This window comes from Oryctolagus cuniculus, chromosome 1, assembly GCF_964237555.1.
Source record: "Oryctolagus cuniculus chromosome 1, mOryCun1.1, whole genome shotgun sequence".
NCBI classification, from domain to species: Eukaryota; Metazoa; Chordata; class Mammalia; order Lagomorpha; family Leporidae; genus Oryctolagus; species Oryctolagus cuniculus.
The window spans coordinates 172814311-172838220 of NC_091432.1; the positions used below are offsets into that span (position 1 = coordinate 172814311).

The window sequence follows — 23910 nt, forward strand, 5'->3', positions numbered from 1 at the left end:
GCCAGGTGTTTCCTCCTGTTCTCCCATACGGGTGCAGGGCCCAAGCACTTGGGCCATGCTCCACTGCCTTCCCAGATCCACATAAAGGAGCTGGACTGGAAGAGGAGCAACTGGGACTAGAACCGGGGGCCCATTTGGGATGCCAGCATAACACGCAGAGGATTAATCAAGTGAGCCATGGTGCCAGTTCCCTTGTTTCTGTATTTTAAAATTCAGTGTCATAGCACTTATCCAGCCTATGCCATGCATGAATATGATATGAACATAATTAAAATTTACATTAAAACATTTGAAAAAGGGTGAATCCTTATGTCAGGCATTGTTAATATCTTCTTAGATTTTACCAATAATCAGAGGCAATATTTTTACTCAGTTAAGTAAGAATTCTTCTCTCTCTCCCATTATTATTCAGTTTTGTTTCACTTTATCAAGGACTTGGTACAAGCTACACACACTTGATTGACAGCATTCTCCTATTCTACCTACCGGTCTACTAGACTTCTAAAACAAATAGAACAAAGTTATTCTGACATAAATTGTGACTTTTAGTAGTCAAGACATTTTTAAAAATATTTATTTATTTGAAAGGCAGAGTTACAGAGAGAGGGAGAGTTACAGAGAAAGAGGGAGAGACAGAGAGATAAATCTTTCATCTGCTGGTTCAATCCCTAAATGGCCACAATACCCAGAATATATCAACCATCTTGAAAGTCATATTCTATAACCTTTTGTCTCCCCTGAACCACTCAAATGTAGAGGTTATTATCTCTGTTTTAAAAATAAAACATTGAAACTCAAAGAATTTAACTTATTTAAAAATATACAATCAGAAATGATATTATCCAGGATTCATATGTAGGCGACTGGCTTCAAAATTCATAACACTTCAGCAAATGTAATAAACCTTTAATTCATTAAAATTAAGTATATTAGTTTGCTTTATTATTAGCTTATCATTTTGGAACAAGAGATTAGGGGAAAAAGAGAATATAGAAGTAAACTATATTAATGCAATTTATGAAAAATGGCATAGGTTTTCCTCAATCTCTATAAAATAATCTAACAAATGGAAAGGCACACAAAGTAGAACAAAAACAGTATTGAAGTAGAATACACATTATTTATTTATTTATTTATTTATTTTTGACAGGCAGAGTGGACAGTGAGAGAGACAGAGAGAAAGGTCTTCCTTTTGCCGTTGGTTCACCCTCCACAATTTTTTAACGGTGAGAATAGGCTACCAAAGACACTGTGAATTACCTGTCCTTAAGGACCCAAAAAATAGGGCAGAAGATCATCTGCTTGGATAGTGTAGGCACTAACTTTCACAACCTTGAATGGCTGAACTGTATGATCCCATACTCTCATGAATTGCTTCTAATAATATGGTTTAATTCTCTTCCATGTCTAAATTCCTTTTTCTTCTCTTTTTTTAAAATTTATTTTATTTATTTGAAAGAGTAACAGTGAGAGATAGAGACAGAGAGAGAGGTCTTCCATCCGATGGTTCACTCCCCAGATGGCTGCAACAGCTGGAGCTGCACCAATCTGAAACCAGGAGCCAGGAGCTTCTTCCGGGTCTCCCACATGGGTGCAGGGGCCTAAGGACTTGGGCCATCTTCTACTGCTTTCCCAGGCCATAGCAAGAAGCTGGATGGGAAGAGGAGCAGTCAGGACTCAAACCAGTGCCCATATGGGATGCCGATGCTTCAGGACAGGGCTTTCAAGCTGCTGCACCACGGTGCCAGCCCCCTAAATCAATTTTTCAAGAGAAATTTGACACAGGCAGGATTTTCTTAATAAGTCATCTACATTGTCACATACACGAGGAATGCTTTAACTAACACATTAGTAAACCTGTATATTTTCAGCTTTTAAAGCATGTATTTAGGATATCATGTGTCTCTGTTAGAAATCAGAACTTATTAGAAGTAAGTTATCTGGCACAATTGGTGCATGATAATCAAAAATTTAGGTTGAATGGCAGTCATCTGGAGCATTTGTGCAGTAGTTAATTAAAATACCTCTAAGAATGCTTACATCCCATTTTAGAATAACTGATTTCAAGTCCTGGCTCTGTTCTCAATTCTAGATTCCTGCTAATCCACACTCAGAGACACAGCAGTTGATGTAGACGTTTTCGGGTCCCTAAAACCCACCTGAGAGACCAAACTGCCCTTCAGACTTTCAGCTTGGCTTGGCCCAGACTTGGCCACCATGGGCATTTCGTGAATCAACCAGTAGATGGAACATCTCTCTCTGTCAGTATTTCTGTTTTCCTTTTTCTGTATCTCTGCCTTTCAAATAAGTAAAAATAAATGAAATTTTAAAAAGATAAAATTTAGGTAAATATATTAAGGTTATGATAGATTAAAGAAACTATAATTTTTCAAAATAATGCTTCCATATTCTTAGTTCAACTTAAGATTCATAAATCTAGTAAGTATATAGGAAAAGCAATGAAATAACTATGAGAAAATATTCTTATTGCAATCTTGATAAAGTGAGAGAAGTTGGCTTTTCAATTTGATGTAATGTTAATTTTCAGTTAGGCAATAATTCTATCTGACAAATACAAAAAGGCCACAATGAAGACACACCTCATGGCTCTGGTTGAAAAATACTGAGGTACAGGTTTCTAGCTTGTTATTACTTCAGTTTATAATTTCCCTAACAAATTTAGAAAACAAGTGTGTGGAAAACACTGATTCCAATATACACTAATACACTAATAATCCAATAATACACTAATAATCCAACATAAGTACTGGTCAATGGAAAACAAAGAATGACTGAATTTAATTCTGCTTTTTCTCTATAAAAAAAAATAAGGGCTTTAAGGTTATTTAAGGAAAAATGCCTTCAAATGATGTAATTTCATCACAAATTACATGATTATAGTTCCATTTAAATGAGGACTTTTGGAGTCTTAAGCCTTAGGTTCAGTATTTGAAATATTCAATACATTTAGTCTTTTGGCAGAACCTAATAGCAACTGGAAAACTCATTTGAGCTGTGGTCTCCAAACACCATGACCTTGATATAGAGGCTGAAAATAGATTTTGAATTATTTTAAAATTCAATATATTGGGGCCAGTGCTGTGGCCCCACCCTGGAGCACTGACCAGACTCCCTGGCCACACCCAGCATGTACCTCTGGGTGATCACTGAAACAGCAGATACTCCACTAAACCACAGGGGCATAGCTGAAAGATAAAATACAACAGAGGAAATAAACCAATATGTATTTCCACAAATGCATAAAAATAAACACAGAAATTCAAGATACAAGAATGAGGAGGATGACATGACACTCTCCTGAAGGAACAAAAAACACTTCAATACTAGAATGTGAAGATGAAGAGATTGATGAAATGCATGTCAGTAATGGAATTAAAAAAATTAATCATAGGATTACTCAAAAGCAATCAGGGGCAAATCCATGAATTAAAGAAATCCATACATAATGTGAATAAAAAATAATCCCATGAAACTGGGATTTTAAAGAGAAATCAAAATGAAACATTAGAAATGAAGAATTCAGTAGTCAAAAAAAAAAAAAAAAATACAGTGGAAAGCCTTAACAACAGACTTGGTAAGGCAGAAGACAAATCTTTGGAAATTTTTCAGTCAGATCAAAAAAAAAAAAAAGAAAAAATTAGAGAAAATAAAAACATTATTGGAAATTTATGGGACACTGCCAAATAACCCAACATATGGGTTCTAGGTGTTCCTAAAGACATGGAAAGAGACAATGGATTAGAAGGCCTGCTTACTGAAATAATTACAGAAAACTTTTCCAATTTGGAGAAAGAAAGGAACATCCAAGTACATAAGGCAGATAGAACTCTTTATAGACATGACTAAAAAAGACCTTCATCACGACAGATTTTTGTCAAATTTTCAACAGTAAAACATAAAGAAAAGATTCCAACATGTGCATGAGAGAAATGCCAGATTACTTTCAGAGGATCTCCAATTAGACTCACAGCTATTTCATCTCAGAAACCACATAGACTAGGAGAAAATGAAGAGACATAGTCCAATTCTTATGAAAAAAAAAAAAAAAAAAACCTGTTAACTCAGAAGAACGCTGTACCCTGCAAAACTCTCATTTATGAATGCAGGTGAAATTAAGACCTTACATAAAACACAGAAATTGAAAGAATTTGTCAACATTCATCCAGCCTTACAAAAGATGCTTAAGGATATGCTACACACAGAAACACAAACATGCTCTACACTGCAAAAGAAACACTCTGCAAAGTAAAAAGACAACCAACAGAATAGGAGACATTTGCAAACAATGTGACTGATAAAGGATTAATATCCAGAATCTTGGAAGGGGGGAGGGAGAGGGAAAGGGGAAGGTTGCGGGTGGGAGGGAAGTTATGGGGGGGGGCATTGTAATCCATAAGCTGTACTTTGGAAATTTATATTCATTAAATAAAAGTTAAAAAAAAAAGCTCAAGAATCTCAATGACAACAAAACAATCAAGTTAGGAAATGGGCAAAGACTTGAATAGAGATTTTTCAAAAGAGTAAATTCAAATGGCCAACAGACATGTGAAAAATGATCAGGATCACAAGCCATCAGGGAAATGCAAATCAAAACCACAATGAAGTTTCACCTCTCCCAGTTATAATGGATCTCATGTAGAAATCAACAAACAATAAGTGCTGGCAAGGTTATGGGGGGAAAAGGTACCCTAACCCAATGTTGATGGGAATGTAACTGGTGCAGCTATTGTGGAAGACAGTATGGAGATACCTCAGAAACCTGAAAATAGATCTAGCATAAGAACCAGCAATCTCACTCCTTGGAATTTACCGAAACAAAATAAATCATCAGATGAAAGAGTTATCTGCACCCCCATGCTCATTACAGCTCTATTCACAATAGCTAAGGTATGGAATCAAACCAGATATTCATCAACGGATGACGGGATAAAGAAATTATGACATACATACACTATGGAATACCACTCAGCAGTAAGAAAAAATGACATCTTCTCTTTTTCAACAAAATGGATGCGACTGGAAACCATTATACTTAGTGAAATGTAAGTCTCAAAAGACAGACCATATGTTCTCCCTGATCCGTGGTAACTAATGGAGTACCTGAAAGGTAATCTATATAAGTGAAACTGACACTGAGATGCAATGATTGTTACAGCCCTTGTTTCTACTATTTAGGAATTTTCTTTCTTCATACTATTTGTTGAACTCTTTACTTAGTGTAGGGTTTATCTTATGATAATAAAGTCAACTGAAAATAGATCTTTTGGGGCTAGCGCTGTGGCATAGTAGGTAAAGCAGCTGCCTGCAGTGCTAATGGTTGTTCATTAGATAAAAGTCACATAAAATTCAATTAATAATCCAATACAAGCCAATTCACTAGCATTGATCAAAACTACATACAGTTATTTAATGTGCACCATCCAATGAGATATTTTGCTGGGCATTATTAGAGGCCAAATATTTATAACATAAGACTTCTACTCATTTATCAAATCTTATTTTTAAATAATTTTATCTTTTTTTAAAATTTATTTGGAAATAGACAGAGCTCCCATCTGTTGGTTCACATCCCAAAAGCCCACAATAGCTGGGGCTATGCCAGGATGAAACAAGTATCCAATAATTCAATCTGGGTCTCCCATGTTGGTGGCAGGAACCTAAGTATGTGAGCTATCATCTGCTGCCTCCCAGGATGCACATTAGCAGGGAACTATAATCAGAAGCAGAGCTTGGACTTGTACCCACTGTGCCAAACACCATCTCCCTAATGACACTCCTGGCTCACACTTAAGGGTTCTATGATAATTTGATATTGAAGTAGGAATAATTTTTGAGGAAACATTTGTTTTATAAATTATTAGGAGCATGATAAAATTTTCTCTTGAAATAATGTATTGGGGCTGGTGCCATGGTGAAGTGAGTTAAAGCCTGGCCTGCAGCACTGGAATCTCCTATGGGCGCTGGTTTGAGACACGACTGCTCTACTTCCAGTCCAGCTCCCTGCTAATGGGCCTGGGAAAGCAGCAGAGGATGGCCCAAGTCCTTGGGCCCCTGCACCCACATGGGAGACCCGGAAGAAGCTCCTGGCTTTGGGTAGGCTCAACTCTGCAGCCATTTGGGGAGTGAATCAGCAGATGGAAGACCTCTTTCTATGTCTCTACCTCTCTCTGTGACTCTGTACTTCAAATAAATAAATAAATCTTTAAAATTAACATATTAAATTATATTTTAGTCATATGTGATTCACACTGTCTCAGTATATTTTACTTAAGAAAAAGTTCAGCCCCATCAAGTTATAAGTGAAAAGAGGAAGCTGACTTTAGAGATGAGATATGAAACATGAAATAAGAATAGCATTGTGGCACAGTGAGTTAAGCACAGCCTATGACCCTGGCATCCCATATGGATGCTGGTTTGTGTTCCAGCTGTTCCACCTCCAATCCAGCTCTCTGCTGATGTGCCTGGGAAAGCAACAGAGGACAGCCCAGTTCCTTGACCCTTGTACCCATGAAGAAGACCTGGATGGAATTCCAGGCTTCTGGCTTCGGACTGGCTCAGCGTTGTCCATTTCTGTCATTTGAAAAGTGAACCAGCAAATGGAAGATCTCTCTCTCTCTCTGTCTCATTCTCTCTATATATAAGTCTGCCTTTCAAATGAATAAAGAATAAAACAAAAGAAAAACTTTGATTTAGAATGAATACATGGCCAGCACCGCGGTTCACTAGGCTAATCCTCCACCTTTAGGCGCCGGCACACCAGGTTCTAGTCTCGGTCAGGGCGCCGGATTCTGACCCGGTTGCCCCTCTTCCAGGCCAGCTCTCTGCTGCGGCCAGGGAGTGCAGTGGAGGATGACCCAACAAGTACTTGGGCCCTGCACCCCATGGGAGACCAGGATAAATACCTGGCTCCTGCCATGGGATCAGCGCGGTACGCAGTGCGCCGGCCAGGGCGGCCAATGGAGGGTGAACCAATGGCAAAGGAAGACCTTTCTCTCTCTCTCTCTCTCTCTCTCACTGTCCACTCTGTCTGTAAAAAAATTAAAAAAAAAAGAATGAATACATATATTCTAATACTCTAAATCTCTAAATAACACTATGATAGATGTATTTCTAATAGTTTTGCCATCAAGGTTTATTGCAAAAGACATCTGATGTGATTGAGTATCTTGTTAGTCCTATATTTAATTGTGCTTTTTTCACCTTTAGAATTCAACACACTTGCTACCCCCATTTTATGGGGCTTTTAAAAACTGCTTTAGTTAGCGCTTCACCTCTGTGGATTACTTGGAGTTGAGTAATTAATATGTCTTTGAGATATGTAGCCTGCGAATGGTAATAGCCACATAACATTTACTAGAGTAGCTCTATTGTGTATAATCCAGGTGAAGTAATTTCTGCTGACAAATGTCTTAGTCCCATGTATGGAGCTCTCGCCACCTACCTGAGCAGCTTTTTCTATAATTTACCTTTATGACTTACAGTTTCAATTGGATTTTATAGGCTTAATGGCTTAGGAAATGATTATGGGCAACAATAATTCAGAATTGACCTTTTCAGAGCTACTTGTTTTTTCACTGGTTTAACTAGCAATGCTTCTAATTGAATGTGTCAGTAACAAAAATATGTGCGCTAACAGCTGCTGACTTAAATTTTATAATTATTGTTATTACCCTAGATAAATATTTAAGTAGTTAAGAAAATCATGGCAGTAGGACAAAATCATCTACAATAACAAAAAGTCCATGTGTCTGTGCAAAAATACTTCACACTAAAATTAATCATGTTTCTTTTGATAAATCCTATGAGAACAATCTAAAATGGAACTGCAATCACCTGACAACTGAGCTGTGAGGCTATACAGGACAGAGTAGAGATATAAAGGTAATTCAAATGTTAATATGGATACTGAAGAATCAATACCAGTCTCAACTCTGAAATTAGCATCACTGGGAGATTTAAATTATGTACATTCAAAGAAGTTAATAAAATGCTAAGTACTTCACACATATTATTAGAAGGAGAGAAGAAAGAAAGAGGAAGAAAGGAAGAAGCCAGTATCTACTGCTATTATTGGAGAACATTATCAAATGTTGCGGTTTGGGAACCAACAGGTTTTATAACGTAAGGTACTACAAGGTTCTTTTGAAATATTTCATTGCAGGGTCACTCCTAGGAAAAATTTAGAAGTCTTATTATATTTGGTCTTAGGACTTTGTACCAAGTGTGTCTCATTTACCTGTCTCTCTCTAATTATCAGTTAACTGACATTATCTATTTTCTAAATGTCCATCTACTTGAGTCTACCTCTCCTGAGAGGGATACTAGACTATAACCATCTCCACCCACCTGTCTCCACTCCTATTCTTCAGAAACTTGACACATACATACTCAGTTCTTCAATCTAAATTAATACACATGACATTGATAAAGTTTAATGTGATTTTTCCAAACATGGATGCAATTTTGAGTGGTTTGCAAATGTATTATTTATAATGGTTGCTTTCTTTATTTTAGAAAGTATTGGAGATTATTGCTTTATAATTTGTTAATGATATTGTTATTTTTAATATACATTTATAACAACCCATTTAGAATAATGAGCTATCAATAGCTAAATAAAGTAGCAATTCATGTATCTGGATTGACAGGATAGGCAGATAGTGATAACTATGTAGGAAGATACTTCTTTATGGCAGAATGCAAAGTAATAGACATAAAAAGACAGAGTTTCCAATTTACCAGTGAAAGTTAACACTATGAGAGTAAGAACAGAATGTTAATAGCCTAAACACAAATCTTTTGGGGGTACTTATTAATCGTGAAAGAAAAATTACAATTTTAAAGTGGTAAAACCTTTAGACTGAATATTTCAAGAACCGTTTCTGGTGCAATTAGTGTTACAAACAATATCACTAGAAATGATTTATTGTGTATGTTTGTGAGAATTCCTTTGGGATATATTTTTGGAAGTGGAGAGTTTATGTCATGGTTTACACATCTGTAGCCCATGAGAGAATACCAAATTGATTGTTCTAATCTCCATCCTCCCAGCAATGCACTCAAAAATTTCCATAGATATAGTTCATTAGCAATTAGTAATAATGCCAGCCATTTTTAGTTTTGTCAATCTGATGGGCACAGAATTTTCTCATGTTTTGTGTTTTATCTTATTGCTAACATTTTCATATAGGTCAAGCTATTCACTTGTGAAATTGTTATTCATCTCTGTCAAGTTTTTGGTAGCTTGTCTTTGTGCATGCATTTTCAGAATTCCTTTTTAGTGGTTGTTTTGTTTTTAAGTTATGTGTCAAACAGATTTGAGGTTTCTGCTCTGCTTCATTCTTCTATGTACTATGGAGATGTTTTATAAATAAAAGTTTCTATCTTATTAGTATTTAGCTTATCAATCATTCCTTTATGGATTATACTTTAAAAATCCTACATATCTTAATGATATTGATAATTTATTTTTTACTTTTTCTCTCAAAAGTTCTGCAGCCTTTCAAATGTTCTAATCTCTAATCCATTTAGAATGAACAATGTGAGATACGAAGTCAGTTTGAATTTATTCATGTGGAAAACCAATCATATTAGCACAATTGTTAAATAACCCACCATTTTTATGTCAACCTGCACCTGGTTGGAACCTCTATTCTAATTATTTGTCTATTTGTTGTATTCTTAAATTGATAAGTTTCTTAGCTGTTATGCTAATTTTAATGCTTTGATATTTAGGAGAATTAATCTGTCAAGAATGTCTTGACTGTTTATAAATCTGTATATCATTTGTAAGAGCTTGATGAGACTCCTGCAGTTGAATACCCTCATGTTATAACAACTTCCAAAGAAGACCCCGAACAACGAGCTCCCCAGAAGCTTCTGCAGTAGTATCTTTATACCATAGTAGTTTTATTTACTTTTTCTCCAACTTGTCCATTTTAACAGAAATTTCATCATCAGACTGTCAGGTTCAATTCTCCTCCCACCTCTCAAATGCAAAAAGAATTAGAAGAAGAAAAATGGGGCAAGGAGGAATATGAGGATATATGGATCCTACATAAGCAGTAAGTGCACAGTGACTCCTGTTGTTGACTTAACAAATTGACACTCTTGTTTATGGCATCAGTAATCACCCTAGGCTCTTGTCATGAGCTGCCAAGGCTATGGAAGCCCCCTGAGTTCACTGACTCTGATCATATTTAGACAAGGCCATGGTCAAAGTGGAAGTTAATTTTTTTGTTTCTTGTAACATTGCTGGTTGCTCATCAACAGCACTGTCCTGCTATCTTTTTCTTTTTCTTTTTCTTTTTTTTTTTATAGGCAGAGTTAGAGAGAGAGAGAGAGAGAGAGAGAGAAAGGTCTTCCTTCCGTTTGTTCACCCCCAAATGGCTGCTACGGCTAGCACGCTGCACTGATCTGAAGCCAGGAGGCAGGTGCTTCCTCCTGGTCTCCCATGCGGGTACAGGACCCAAGTACTTGGGCCATCCTCCACTGCCTCCTGGGCCACAGCAGAGAGCTGGACTGCTATGTATTTCTTTCTAACAGTTCCATCACCCACTATAGAAAATGGAAGTGTGAGATCCTTATCATACAATACTGCTTTCCAAAATCCCTTTGTGGCACTCATCTTGTGACTCTGGAGAAATAAACCTGGAATTGAAAATCTGACAAAGACAGAGATACAGAAAGGAACTTTTCTGGATCCTTCAAGACAAAAGTGTAACAGGATTAATCAAACTTTGAAATTTGAACATCCTTACTCACTAGTAAGTTTGATGATAAATACACATTACTTAAGGCAATCTTGCTTTCAAATTTCTTACTTATTTGTTATATACTGCTCCCTTACATGGCATACTAATTTATGGGCAAATAGAGTAAATGATGAAAAAAGTTTGTTAAAGGAAAGCAGTAAATTTTTTTCTCATATTTGCTGCCTACTTTAGGAAATAACTGGAAGGGCAAATAGGACCAAAAGGCACTTGTATTACACAGATTAAAAAACAACCTACACAAGTTTTACACGGTGTTATTTCACTTTAAATTACAGAAAAAATCATTAAACTAATTTATTGTTGCTTATGTAGATTGAGTGGATGTTAGGATTTACATTGACTAAGTTTTATTTTTGCCACTAGAATGAATAAAATGCTATAAATGAAATCCAAAATGCTGAATTCCCATTTTAAAAATGTGTTCTATTAATTGTTTTTCTGCTCTCAGTAATTCACTATTACAGATCACAAAGCCCACTGAATTATATGGCTGTAATTAGGTTGTCCTTTTAACATGCTTTATGCCTCAGTATTTTTTATGTCTCCAAAAAATTGTATATTGGCTTTACATGAGCTGCCCTTGAATAAAACTGTATTCTATCTCAGAAAAATAATATTGTACTAGAAGTATATATACATTGTCAAAGTATGAGCAGTTAAAATACAATGAAGTGGACTGGCACTGTGGTACAGCAGGTTAAAGCTCATTCCTAAAGCACTGGCATCCCATATGGGTGCCAGTTTGAGTCCCAGCTGCTCTACTTCTGATCCAGCTCCCTGCTAATGTGCCTAGGAGAGCACTGGAGAATGGCCCATGTCCTTGGGTTCTTGTACCCACATGGAGACCTGGAAGAAGCTCCTGACTCTTGGCTTCAGAATGGCTCAGCTTTGGCCATTGTGGCCATGTGGTGAGTGAACCAGTGGATGGAATACCAGTATCTCTCTTTCTCTCTCTATCTCTTCTCAGCAACTCTTTCAAATAAATAAAATGACTCTTTAAAAAATACAATTAAGTGATAATTTTTACCTGTTACTTATGCTGCAAGTTACTTATACTTTTACCTTATATTACTTATACATTAAAGACTTTTTGTTTGTTTGTTTGAAGGCAGAGAGACACAGAGAGACTGATGGCGACAGACAGATCTTCAACTCTCTTGTTCAGTGGCAAATGTCCACAACTGCCCAGGCTGGGCTGGACCAAAGCCAGGAGCTGACGGTTCAATCCACATGGGTGGCAAGGACTAACTTACTTGAGCCATCACTTTCTATCTCCCAGAGTGCACATTAGCTGGAAACTAGGATCAAGAGCATGGCGGGGGCTTAAATCCAAGAAACAGGATACAGGTTTTTCAAGTGCATCTTAACTGCTGCAACAAACACCAACCCTTACATTCCTTTTCTTATTATTCACATCATAAGATGGTTTTCTTACTAGTCATTGCACCCAATTACTTTATTGTATTGAAAGTGAGGGCTCCAGTAGAAGAGCTTCAGAAGCATAGATCCCTCCCCTTAAAAAAAATCAAGTTTGGGAAAAAATAAAGCCCACTTAATAAAGTCAGACATTCATTGCATTAATACTATATATGCTAATGAGCATTTTTCTAAAATACACAGCTTTAGTCTTACTTTTTAACATGATGTCAATTATAGGGTTATGTTTTATTTGTAGTATGATGGTTAGGGATTATTTCTAATGCACATTTTTCATAATGACAGTCTTAGTATGCTCTATTTAGGTTTTAAGCAAATACTAAATTATTTATTCATGTTCACTCATCTCTACCTCTTGTCTTTTTGTGTTGATAACAATTGATATACTTCACATCATTTTAAGATATATTTCCCAATGTTTCATGAAAGTAGTATTTGCGGTTTCAGAGTAGTAATATGTATTGAATACAAGTGTTGTAGTAATATAATTCAATTATAAGGATTAGTTTTAGTTCTTTAAAATATTAATATTTTAAAAATATTTTTACTTTATTTATTTTAAGGGCAGAGTGACAGAGATGAAGACACAGAGAGAAATAGAGCTCCCTTATACTAGTTAACTCCCCAAGGGCCACAATAGCCTGGACTGGCCAAGTCTAAGCCAGGAACCTGGAAGACCATTAGGGTCTTCCACAGGGGTGTCAGATCCCAAATACTTCAGCCATCTTCTATTGCTTTCCCAGGCACAATTAGTAGGGAGCTGCATCAAAAGCCAAGCAAGGGGATTCAAACCAGCACTCAGGTATATGATTCTCTTGTTGCCTTACCGAGCCACGAAGCCTGCTGTAAAACAATAGTATTTTTCTTTTTTTAAGGTTCATTTATTTATCTGAAAGGCAATGAGGAGAGCAAGAGCAAGAGAGAAGAGAATCTTTTATTTGTTGGTTTACTCCACAGATGACTGCAATGGTGAGCACTGGGTCAGTTTGGAGCCAGGACCCTGGAAATCCATTCTAATCTCCTACATGGACCCAAGAACTTGGGCCATCTTCCACTGCCTTGCCATGGGCAAAACTGGAGGATTTGAATCAGTGCTCTGATTTGGGATGCTGGTGTTAAAAGTGTCAGCATAACCTACTGTGCCACACACTGGTACCTACTATATTTATTTCCATAATGCTTTTAATTTATTCTACAGTATGTTTGCAAAATATTATATAGGGTCTCGCCAGTTTTAACTGCTTCTGAATCTGAAAGGCAGTTTTTCTCTGAAAACACTGTCTATTTTTTTCTATGCTTTATTGTTCGGTGTGAATGCCTGGTATCTTCAGAAAGAAATAGCTTTTAGAATATAAGGCTTTTATGACTATAAACTTCTGTAGTCATTTTATAATTAATTTTCATATGATATTTAAATAAATGGTAAAATATACTGTAATATTCAGCAATGCAATCAGATGTCTCAGTTTACTATTTCCGAGTGTTTCATCTCTGATCCATGTTAACACTTCCATCCTTTTCCAAATCCACTGCAGAATTTTGAAATAAAATTATTGGGCAATTTTACTTGAGTACAATAAATATGAACTAACATGTATTTCAACACAATAATAATACCAACTATTTGACAGAATTGACCTAGCTTTACTAGATTTTGCCAACTTTGAACATGGGAGAATTCACACATCTTTAACATTTTCTTGGTGCATGTTAGAGAGATTTATAATGGATGCTTGATCGCATTCCAAAGGAGATGCACATCTTAGATGAATCTAAGATAACTTTTAAGATTTAGCTAATCTTCAAATTCCTCACCTACAGAGGGAAAAATAAGAAGTCAGATGACATTTGAAGACTCTTGTGGAAAACTATGCCATAATCCTCACCCCTTTGAGCTTTAGGGAACTTGGAATATGACATTCATCCAAGTCAGAAAGAATGATTGAGAAGAGACTATGTGGAGGGTTAAATAGCTGGGCTAATGTCTGAAGGACATGTCCACCCCACTGCTTGAGAAATACAAGGTGAGAAAGCATCATAATAGAGGAGAGTAGGCAGACATGAATACAAGCAAAGAAAGAAACTAGAGGTAGTGCACAATGCTTCAATGCTGAGGAAGGGGTAAGCAAGGAGTCTCAGGGGAGCATCCCATTTGCTCCCACAGGCTGCTGCAGCACCGCTCTGGAGGCTGGTGGTGTTTCTGAAGAAACCACAAATGTGCTAATGAAAAAGCACCAGCTTTAAATACCGAGTAGTTCAGGCCAGGATCATTCATATAGCCAAGAACTTTACTATGCTCCACATATTTCCTCTCCTCCCATGTCCCAAACGTAATCAGTCTGAAGCTGCCTCTGGGAAGTGGAAGTAGCAAGGAAAGCATCTAATTTAAGCAGAAATATGGTGACAACATGATTATTCTTCTTGGACTGCTGGTCTGCAAATGGCCAAAAGTGGCTGAGAAGAGAGGTCTCAACACTAAACAACCATGGAGATGTACATCAATCAACACTGTGTGTGTATGTGTTTAAAGATTTATTCATTTATTTGAAAGGCAGAGTTACAGAGTGAGAGAGAGCGAGAGAGAGTGAGAGAGAGCCAGGGAGAGCGAGGGAGAGTGAGGAAGAGCCAGGGAGAGCGAGGGAGAGAGGGGAGAGAGAAAGGAGAGAAAGAGAGAACACCACTGCTTCACTCCCCAAATGGCCACAATGGGCTGGTCTGAGACAGCACATATGAGACCCACATGGAGTTCCAGACTCTTGGTTTCATTTTGGCTGAACGTCAGCTGTTGCAGACTCTTGTGGAGTGAACCAGTGGATGAAAGGCACCTCTTTCTCTCCTTCTGTCTCTGTCACTCTACCTCTCAAATAAAGTTTTACTTTAAAAATATATTTCTTTTTTAAATGTATATCCTTATTAAAAAAAGACAAAGGTAGACAAAAATAAAATTGCTTTTGTTTACTTTATCCCATGATCTGCGTTCATTTGTTGGAACAGTTACAATGATCAGCCCGCCTTCACAAGAAGGCATTTTTTTCCCCAGTAAAGTGATACTGTTATAGATTGCAAATAGGCAATGAGTGAGCTCCCTCACAGTTGCAGTGTGGTTCCATTACACAATATAATCTTTCATGACTTTGACACAATCATTGTGGTGGGGCTTTGATTCCAGGTACATTGCACATTTACAAGAACTAGTTCCTCAGAAATAGGAAGTTGTGGTCCCATAAGCAAGGAAGACACTTCGTTTAGTGGTGTCATGTTTAAAAAAAGATTTGAGAAGGATATGAAACTGCAAAACACCATGCAACCTAGAGTACTTCTCAAGTGACAGAGAAATAGCTCCAATCGATTTTAACATCCCATTAAAGCCAGCCAACAAACCAGGGAATGTATTTTCTGCAATAATGAAGCATTCCTCTGGAGATGTGGCCTTGGTAGAACAAATAAAAAGGGCAATTTCTTCTATTAATTCAGTTCACTCTGGCCATTGATAGGAATATGGCATCAGATTCCTGAAAATCTCACACTTGAGGGAAAATGTCTACAATAAATACAGTTGAAATATAATGTGAATGATCAGTTCCATTGTATCACGTACCTGAAAGTAACAGAATTTTTTCTTTCAGTTATTAAAAATACATTGAGTGAATGAATGAGAACTTTCATTAGAGTCTTTAAAATGATTGAGGTAAAAGCATAAGTGTTAAAGTAGAGGGGAAAGAGAGGTGGATAGGATTTGTCAGGGAAAGAATGTGTCCCTGATTCACTAACATGACCAGGCTTGATGGAGAGATGTACATATAAATCATTCAAACAATATTTTGGCCATACCAACTTTGTATACAAAAGTATTATACATGTAAACATGTAAACATAAAACATACTTTATAGTCAACTGTAAGAATATCATATGTGCTATTAAATTTAAAAAGATAAGAAAAGAACATACATGTTTGGTCATTACACATGGAAACATTTTTTTCTGAGCATATACGACACATACTTTTATTCTCACTGTTATTATCATATTTGGGAAATTTGGGAACATTGAGCTTGTTAGGATTATGAGAAATGATATAATGGTTCTACGAAGACATGTATACAACCGACCCTCTGTATTCTTCCCACCCCAGACACCAAAATCTGAAAATGCTCAAATGACTTATTGGTAAATGGTATAGAATCTGCATTGAAACCTACACACATCTCTTCTTCTACTGTAAATCATCTCTAGATTATGTCTACCTCATACTACAAAGTAAAAATGATCTAAATAGCTGTCTTGATACATAACATATTACTTAGGGAATAATGATAAATAAAAAAGCACATTACAGAGTTTCAGCACAGACATAATTTTTTAAAAATATTTTCCAATCCATGGTTGATAGAATCTGCAGATATGGGACTTGCGAATACAGAGGGCCCACTGTAGGTGTGTATGTGTATATGTGTATGTGCTTTATGTATATATACACACATATATGTAAGTGTACATCATACAGATGTGTGTATATATTATATAAAAGTGTATAAACATTTGTATTTGTGTTGCGTGTGTGTGTGTGTGTGTCTGTATGGTAGAGAATGTGGAAGTTTCCACAAAAAGCAGGAGTAGAGAGCTCTTGATTAATACTCAACAGTCAAAGGAAGTTATCTGATGCATTGTGAAAACAACTTTTATGGAATGGTCTGTTTACACATGCTAGAAATAATTTGGGTTGAATCATTTCTTACTATATCCACTCAGCCGTCCTTTTTCCCCCTTCCTAGTAGTATACCTGGTTACCCACTACTGAGGATCCTATGGAGAAAAAATTGTAAGCTTATCCATGACTAAGGGTTTCTGTCACACAATGACAACAAATGGCATGAATCACTAGATATAACCTTGGAAAGATATATTCAGAGACATCCCATGTAACATATGGTGTCCTTCCCAAGTATTTGGCTCATCAATTCTCATTAAAAACTGTTTTGAAATTGAAATTCTTTTTTCCCTAAACTCTCCAGAAAAGAAATGTTCAGGTTAGCTCTGAAAGTTTGGGCTGCTCTGAAAGTCTAGGTCCAACCAATCTTGTCCATATCAACCACATGTAATTGTGTATGTATTAATGTAAAAACACAAATGTTGCCTTGTAATAAGCAGTACATCTGTTCAACAGAATGCTCAAAATGAATTATTTTGAAGAGTGTTTGAGTACTCAATAAAACCCGAGGAAGTTGTTAAAAATCAGGAACAAAGGGAATTTCTAGAACTAGAGCCCCCAAAATTCAGTACAAGTATAACTTCTGCACATATTTATTTTATTTTAAACTTTGTTTTGTGTGCATTTAATAGGTTTTACTATCATTTACTTATAAAGATAAATTTATATAATTTTGTAAACATTGTACATATACTTGAGTACAGATTTAACTTTTAAAATGTTCCATCAAAACTTTCCAGTGATCAGAAGTGAGAGCATGAGACTACCTCAGAGACTGTATTCTAGGTGAATAAGAAACCTCAAAATAATTAATGGTCACCTGAATGTGACACTTATAATATGTTAAGGAATGTGCAAAAATGTGTGTGTGTGTGTATGTGTGTGTTTGGGTGTGTAGCAATTTACAAGTAACAGAGAAAGTCTACACTAAAGTAAAAAACCTAGAAAGTTGGTTTTATGGCATTAAATTCATGTACAATAAATGTTTACCTTTAAAATTCCACATGAAAAGTAGTGATTAGGGGCTTAACAGGTAAAGCCGCCGCCTTCAGTGCCAGCATCCCATATGAGTGACAGTTGGAGTCCCGGCTGCTCCACTTCTGATCTAGCTCTCTATTATGGCCTGGGAAAGCAGTACAAGATGGCCCAAATGCCAGAAGAAGCTCCTGGCTCCTGGCTTTGTATCTGCAAAGCTCCAGCGGTTGTGGCCATCTGGGGAGTGAACCTACAGATGGAAGATATCTCTCTCTCTCTCTCTCTCTCTCTCTCTCCCTCTCTCTCTCTCTCTTTCTCCCTGCCTCTGCCTCACTGTAACTCTGCCTTTCAAATAAATAAATAAATCTTTAAAAAAAGAAAAGTAATGATTATGAATTACTGGTACTGTTAGGATTTATTATCTTTGTTTTATGTCGTCAGATCTCTTCATGGATGCCCATTCAACTGTTACTTGTGGGTCAAGGTGTCAGTGAGCAAAATATTCTAAAATCTTGCTACAAGTAATTCAATAAATATTGTATTTATAATTTTCATCCTAGCATGTAACTTTAATTTTATCTATAGATTTTTTAAAGATTATTTATATTTGAAAGTCAGAGTTACACAGAAAGAGGAGAGACACAGAGAAGTCTTCCATCTGCTGGTTCACTCCCCAATTGGCTGCAACAGCCAGAGCTGCGCCGATCTGAAGCCAGGAACCAGGAGCTTCTTTGGGGTCTCCCACACAGGTACAGGGGCCCAAAGAGTTGGGCCATCCTCCACTGCTTTCCCAGGCCATAGTAGAAAGGTGGATCGGAAGTGGAGCAGTTGGGACTTGAACCGGCACCTATGTGGGATGCTGGCACTGCAGGCGGGCCCTACCCACTACACCACAGCACTAGCCCCATGTCTATAGGTTTTAATAACACTCCCATTAAAAGAGCAATGACAAATAAAATCAAAATCATGATATGAATTTAAAACAATCCAGTTGTAAGCAGCCAAGCCGTGAAGTTTACTTCCATTTACTTTTTCCTGTTCCACCTTACAATCAAGTCACACACTTTACTAAACTGAATTTACAAAGAAAAATAGGAATGGATGAGACTTACCAATGTAAAGCCTCCCCCCAAAAGATGATTAATGGCTGGAAGATGAAAAGTGTCAAACTCCTCAAGATTTCCCTGAAAGGGAAAGTGAAAGACATTTTAATTAACATTTTCTGGTGGTTATCAGAAGTGTAAGTCAGTTGATCAGATGAAAAAAGCAGAACAATAAAAATTGGCACCTTATGCATTAATACTATAAAATAATACAATAAATAGTGATATATATTATTTTTGCATATAAGATTATAACTCATATTTAAATAATATATAATTCTAAAATATTTCTCTGATATGAAAGTTCATGCTATAAAAATTCACTATGATTAAGCAAAAACTTTTCTGTTACTCAGCAACAATTTATTAAAACATAATTTGTATTTTATATATGATATTTTAAAACCTGTTTTTGAGCACTCTGGCCTCAAATCAGCCCTTTAGGCATTCGAATCTGGCTAAAAAGCCCAAGAGAGTATTTCAGGCATGGAAAGCCAAGACACTCTGGCAAACAAACAAACAAACAAACAAACCCTAAATGAAAGATCTCTGTGAGTGACATCCCAGCGGAAAGAACAGGCCATCAAAGAAGGAGGTACCTTTCTCTGAAGGGAGGAGAGAACTTCCACTTTGACTATGACCTTGTCTAAATAAGATTGGAGTTGGCGAACTCAAGAGGCTTCCATAGCCTTGGCAGCTCATGACAAGAGCCTCGGGTGGTTACTGACACCATAAACAAGAGTGTCAATTGTTAAGTCAAAACATGAATCATTGTGCATTTACTCCCCTTGTAGGATCTCTGTCCTTAATGTGTTATACTCTGTGAATTAATGGTATAACTAGTACTCAAACAGTGCTTTATACTTCGTGTTTCTGTGTGGCTGCAAACTGTTGAAATCTTTACTTAATATATACTAACTTGATCTTCTGTATACAAAGATAATTGAAAATGAATCTTGATGTGAATGGGATGGGAGAGGGAGTGGGAGATGAGATGGATGTGGGTGGGAGGGAGGTTATGGGGGGAAAAAGCTGCTATAATCCAAAAGTTGTACTTTGGAAATTTATATTTATCAAATAAGAGTTAAAAAAAAACAATGAACATACAATTAAAAAAAAACCTGTTTTTGTTTGTCAGGATTACATAAGAAAACAAACCATTCACTTATTCCTTAGTGTTATACTGAAGATTTCTCAGATGCTCCTGTATAGATACAGAAGCATTAAGTCTATCAAATTAGGATTATTATCTATTTGACTCTCATATTATACCCAAACAACTCTAGTACTATGGGACAGTAGGTGACTTTTAAATTGACAACATAGGAATAAGCATATAATATCTGAGGCCCTGTCTTTGATAAAGTCTATCAAAACTTTTTATATATCAGGACAGAGAATATGAATATCTATCAAACAAGCAAACCTCAAAGAAAATTCATTTATAATTAAACATTTCTCTTAAAATCACACATTTAGTGGCAGAAAGTTTAATTGAGTGACAAAGAGCCATGATCCTATCAACTAGTTAATAATTAGGCTAGGCATTTTTTTCTTCAGGTCCTAAGAGGAATCTGCAAAATTTATGTTAGATCCTTTAACGTCCATTGTGATTTCCCAATCTGGTTCCTTCCTCACACACATGAAAGCTTCTTACATTTCTCTCTTCCTACAATGTTTATTTGCTACCTAGTCAAATTTTATGCTTTCTATCCCAAGTACAAGTTTTAGTTAATATCTGAAGTCATAATTTATTGTATTTCAATTCAAGAGGGAGAAAGGAGAAAGAGAAGGAGACAGATCAAAAGAAACTTCTCTAGTCCTCTGATTCACTCTGCAAATGCCAGCAACACCAGGGCTGGGCTGGGGCCAAATTCAAGAGCCAGAAACTCAATCCAGGTCTCCTACATGGGTGGCAGGAACCCAATCACATGAGTCATCATTGCTGCCTGTTAGAGATGATGCAAAAGCAGGAAGCTGGAGTCAAGAGCCAGATCTGGGTATCAAAAGTGGGTCCTCTGATCTGGGACATGGCTATCTAACCTAGCAAACTTTTTCAACAGAGATATTGTCTATCAGCTGGTTCACTCCCCAGCCAAATCCTGAAACAGCTGGAGTTAGGCTAGTTTAAAGCCAGGAATTCAGCCGGCGCCACGGCTCACTAGGCTAATCCTCCGCCTAGCGGCGCCGGCACACCGGGTTCTAGTCCCGGTCTGGGCGCCGGATTCTGTCCCAGTTGCCCCTCTTCCAGGCCAGCTCTCTGCTGTGGCCAGGGAGTGCAGTGGAGGATGGCCCAGGTGCTTGGGCCCTGCACCCCATGGGAGACCAGGAAAAGCACCTGGCTCCTGGCTCCTGCCATCGGATCAGCGCGGTGCGCCGGCCGCAGCGCGCCAGCCGCGGCGGCCATTGGAGGGTGAACCAACGGCAAAAGGAAGACCTTTCTCTCTGTCTCTCTCTCTCGCTGTCCACTCTGCCTGTCAAAGAAAAAAAAAAAAAAATAAAGCCAGGAATTGAAAACTCATTCAAGGTCCCCCATGTAGGTGGTAGGGAACCAACTATTTGAGCCTTCATCTGTTACCTCCTAGAGTGACCATCAGCAGTAAGGTGAGTTGAGCCAGACTTGAACCAAGGCACTCTGATACGGGATACAGGCATCCCAACTGACAGCTTAACTGCTGTACCAAATGTCTAACCTCTTAACTAACATCTTAATGGGTAAGATAAACACCCCTTCCTCCAACACACACGCCTCTTGAATTTCTGTTGTACCTGTAGCTTGCTGTAATACTAATATATTTCATCATATAGTTAGCTTATTTCTTCAAGTACATTTTTAGTTCAGTATTTTGTTGTGTTCAAATTATATTAGAATTTTAACTACTTAGCAGGGACCACAGATAGTCTGAAATTATCAACGTTTGAAATGACCAATGTCAGAATCTCAACTGGCTGTTTAAGAATTACCTTTTAGTTTTGAAAGAAAGAAACTGTTGTTCCAGATAATTTAGCAAATGATTTTTTTAGGACTAACACAAACCTAGACTCAAGACTAATGAAAACTAAAAATGGAACAACTAGGTTCAACATATTTTAAGGAAAAAAATGATAAAATATTATAAGTACTACTATGATCTTCTGCTTAACTTACCAGAACCTAAGAAAAATAACATTATTACATTATTGAATAACTAGTTAGTGTCAGATGCTTTATAAATGCATATTTCATCAATCATAAAATAAAACACAAAAAGGAGGTACCATTGATTTTCCTTCTTTTCAAATGAAAAATCCAAGGCAAAAATATTTAAGCTATTTGCCCCAAATCTCTTACTAAATCTGTGTAGCTGGAATTTAAGTGCAGATAATCTGACTCAGATTCTATAATTCTAGCTACAATAATGTGTTACCTGCTTCCATAAGTCACATATACAAAGTGAATGACAGGGAATATTAGAGGACAAAATAGGAAATATATGTCATAAATTATCAAAATGTGGAACTAATATTTTTTCAAAAACTGTGGCACTTCCTAAAGTATTCCATTCTTTATACCCCTCACCCAAAACACCCTAGGTATTCTTAGAAAAAATGTTTTCTTATAAACATAGCCAAAAGCTATAAATTTGTTATTTACATATAGGGCTTAAATTTAAGAGTTGGGAAAAAAAAACCCTGATATTCCTTTTTGGATACTTACAGCACCAACTAATAATATCACACACATTTTTATTAGAATTTAAATTATGGAATTTGATTAAGGGTTTTTTTTTTTTAAATATCTATTATTTGAAAGAGAGACAGAGATTGGGAAAGGGACAGGAAGAGAGAGTGGGGGAGAGAGGGAGAGGGAGAGGGAGTGAGAGAGGGTGGGGGGGAGAGAGAGAGAGAGAGAGAGAGAGAGTCTTCCATCCCCTGATTCACTCCCTAGATGGCCACAAACAAGCATAGCTGAACCAGGCTGAAACTAAGAGCCAGGAACTAAATCTGGATCTCCCACATGGGTGGCAGGAACTCAAGCACTTGAGGTATTAGCTGCTTGCTTCACAGATGCATTAGCTTGGGCTGTAGTTGGAAGTTTAACCTGCACTCAGATATAGGATGCCAGCATCCCGCGTGGAGGTCTAACAATTTGTACCACAAAGCCTACCCCTTTAGTAAGATTTAAAATGGGATTTTACTTTTTTTAAGATTTATTTATGTATTTGAAAGGTAAGTAGAAACAGAGAGAGAGAAAGATAGAGAGAGACACAGAGAGAAACACACACACACACATACACACACACAGACAACACAGAATATTCCATCTACTGGTTCACTTCCCAAATAGTTACAAGAGCCACGGCTGGGCTAGGCTGCATCCCGCAGCCTGGAATTCCATCAGAATCTCCCACATAGGTGGCAGGAACCTAAGTACTTGGTCCATCTTCTGCTGCTTTCCCACAGGCTAAAGAAGGGAGCTGGATTGGAAGTGGAGCAGGTAGGACTCAAACTTGCACTCATGGGATATGGGATTGCAGGTGGCAGCTTAACGTTAAGCACAGTGTCACAATGCTGGCCCCTAAAATGGCTTTTAAATTGGAGTTCTACATTCATATTGCTGTTCTTGAACATCTTAAAGAGTTGTGTACTGTATTACTAAGTATAACATATTTATGACAAATATAATTTTGAGTTTTTGTGTTACAAAATTTGTTTTTCTTAATCAACCCTTTTCCTAAACTAGCCTTTTATTTTCTAATAATAAAATAGTATTCAATAATGGTGATATTCAGAACAGCAATACTCTTACCCTTTCTTTCTGGAAGCTGATTTACTACAAAAAGCACTTTTCAAGACTTATAGAATATACTTACCATTGAGACAGATACTGATGAGTACATCCCCACCCCC

At 37.0% G+C, this 23910-nt stretch overlaps 1 protein-coding gene across 1 annotated transcript in view; it reads right to left on the bottom strand.

The window, feature by feature from the left end:
• Positions 1 to 19029: 19029 nt before the first annotated feature.
• LOC138846189 (dapper homolog 3-like) overlaps positions 19030 to 23910 on the bottom strand; it is a 631772-nt gene continuing 626891 nt past the window's right edge. The window contains exon 5 of the mRNA XM_070061256.1: positions 19030 to 19101. Coding sequence (XP_069917357.1) covers position 19101 — 1 coding nt within the window. The 3' untranslated portion in view covers positions 19030 to 19100. The remainder of the gene's footprint in view (positions 19102 to 23910) is intronic.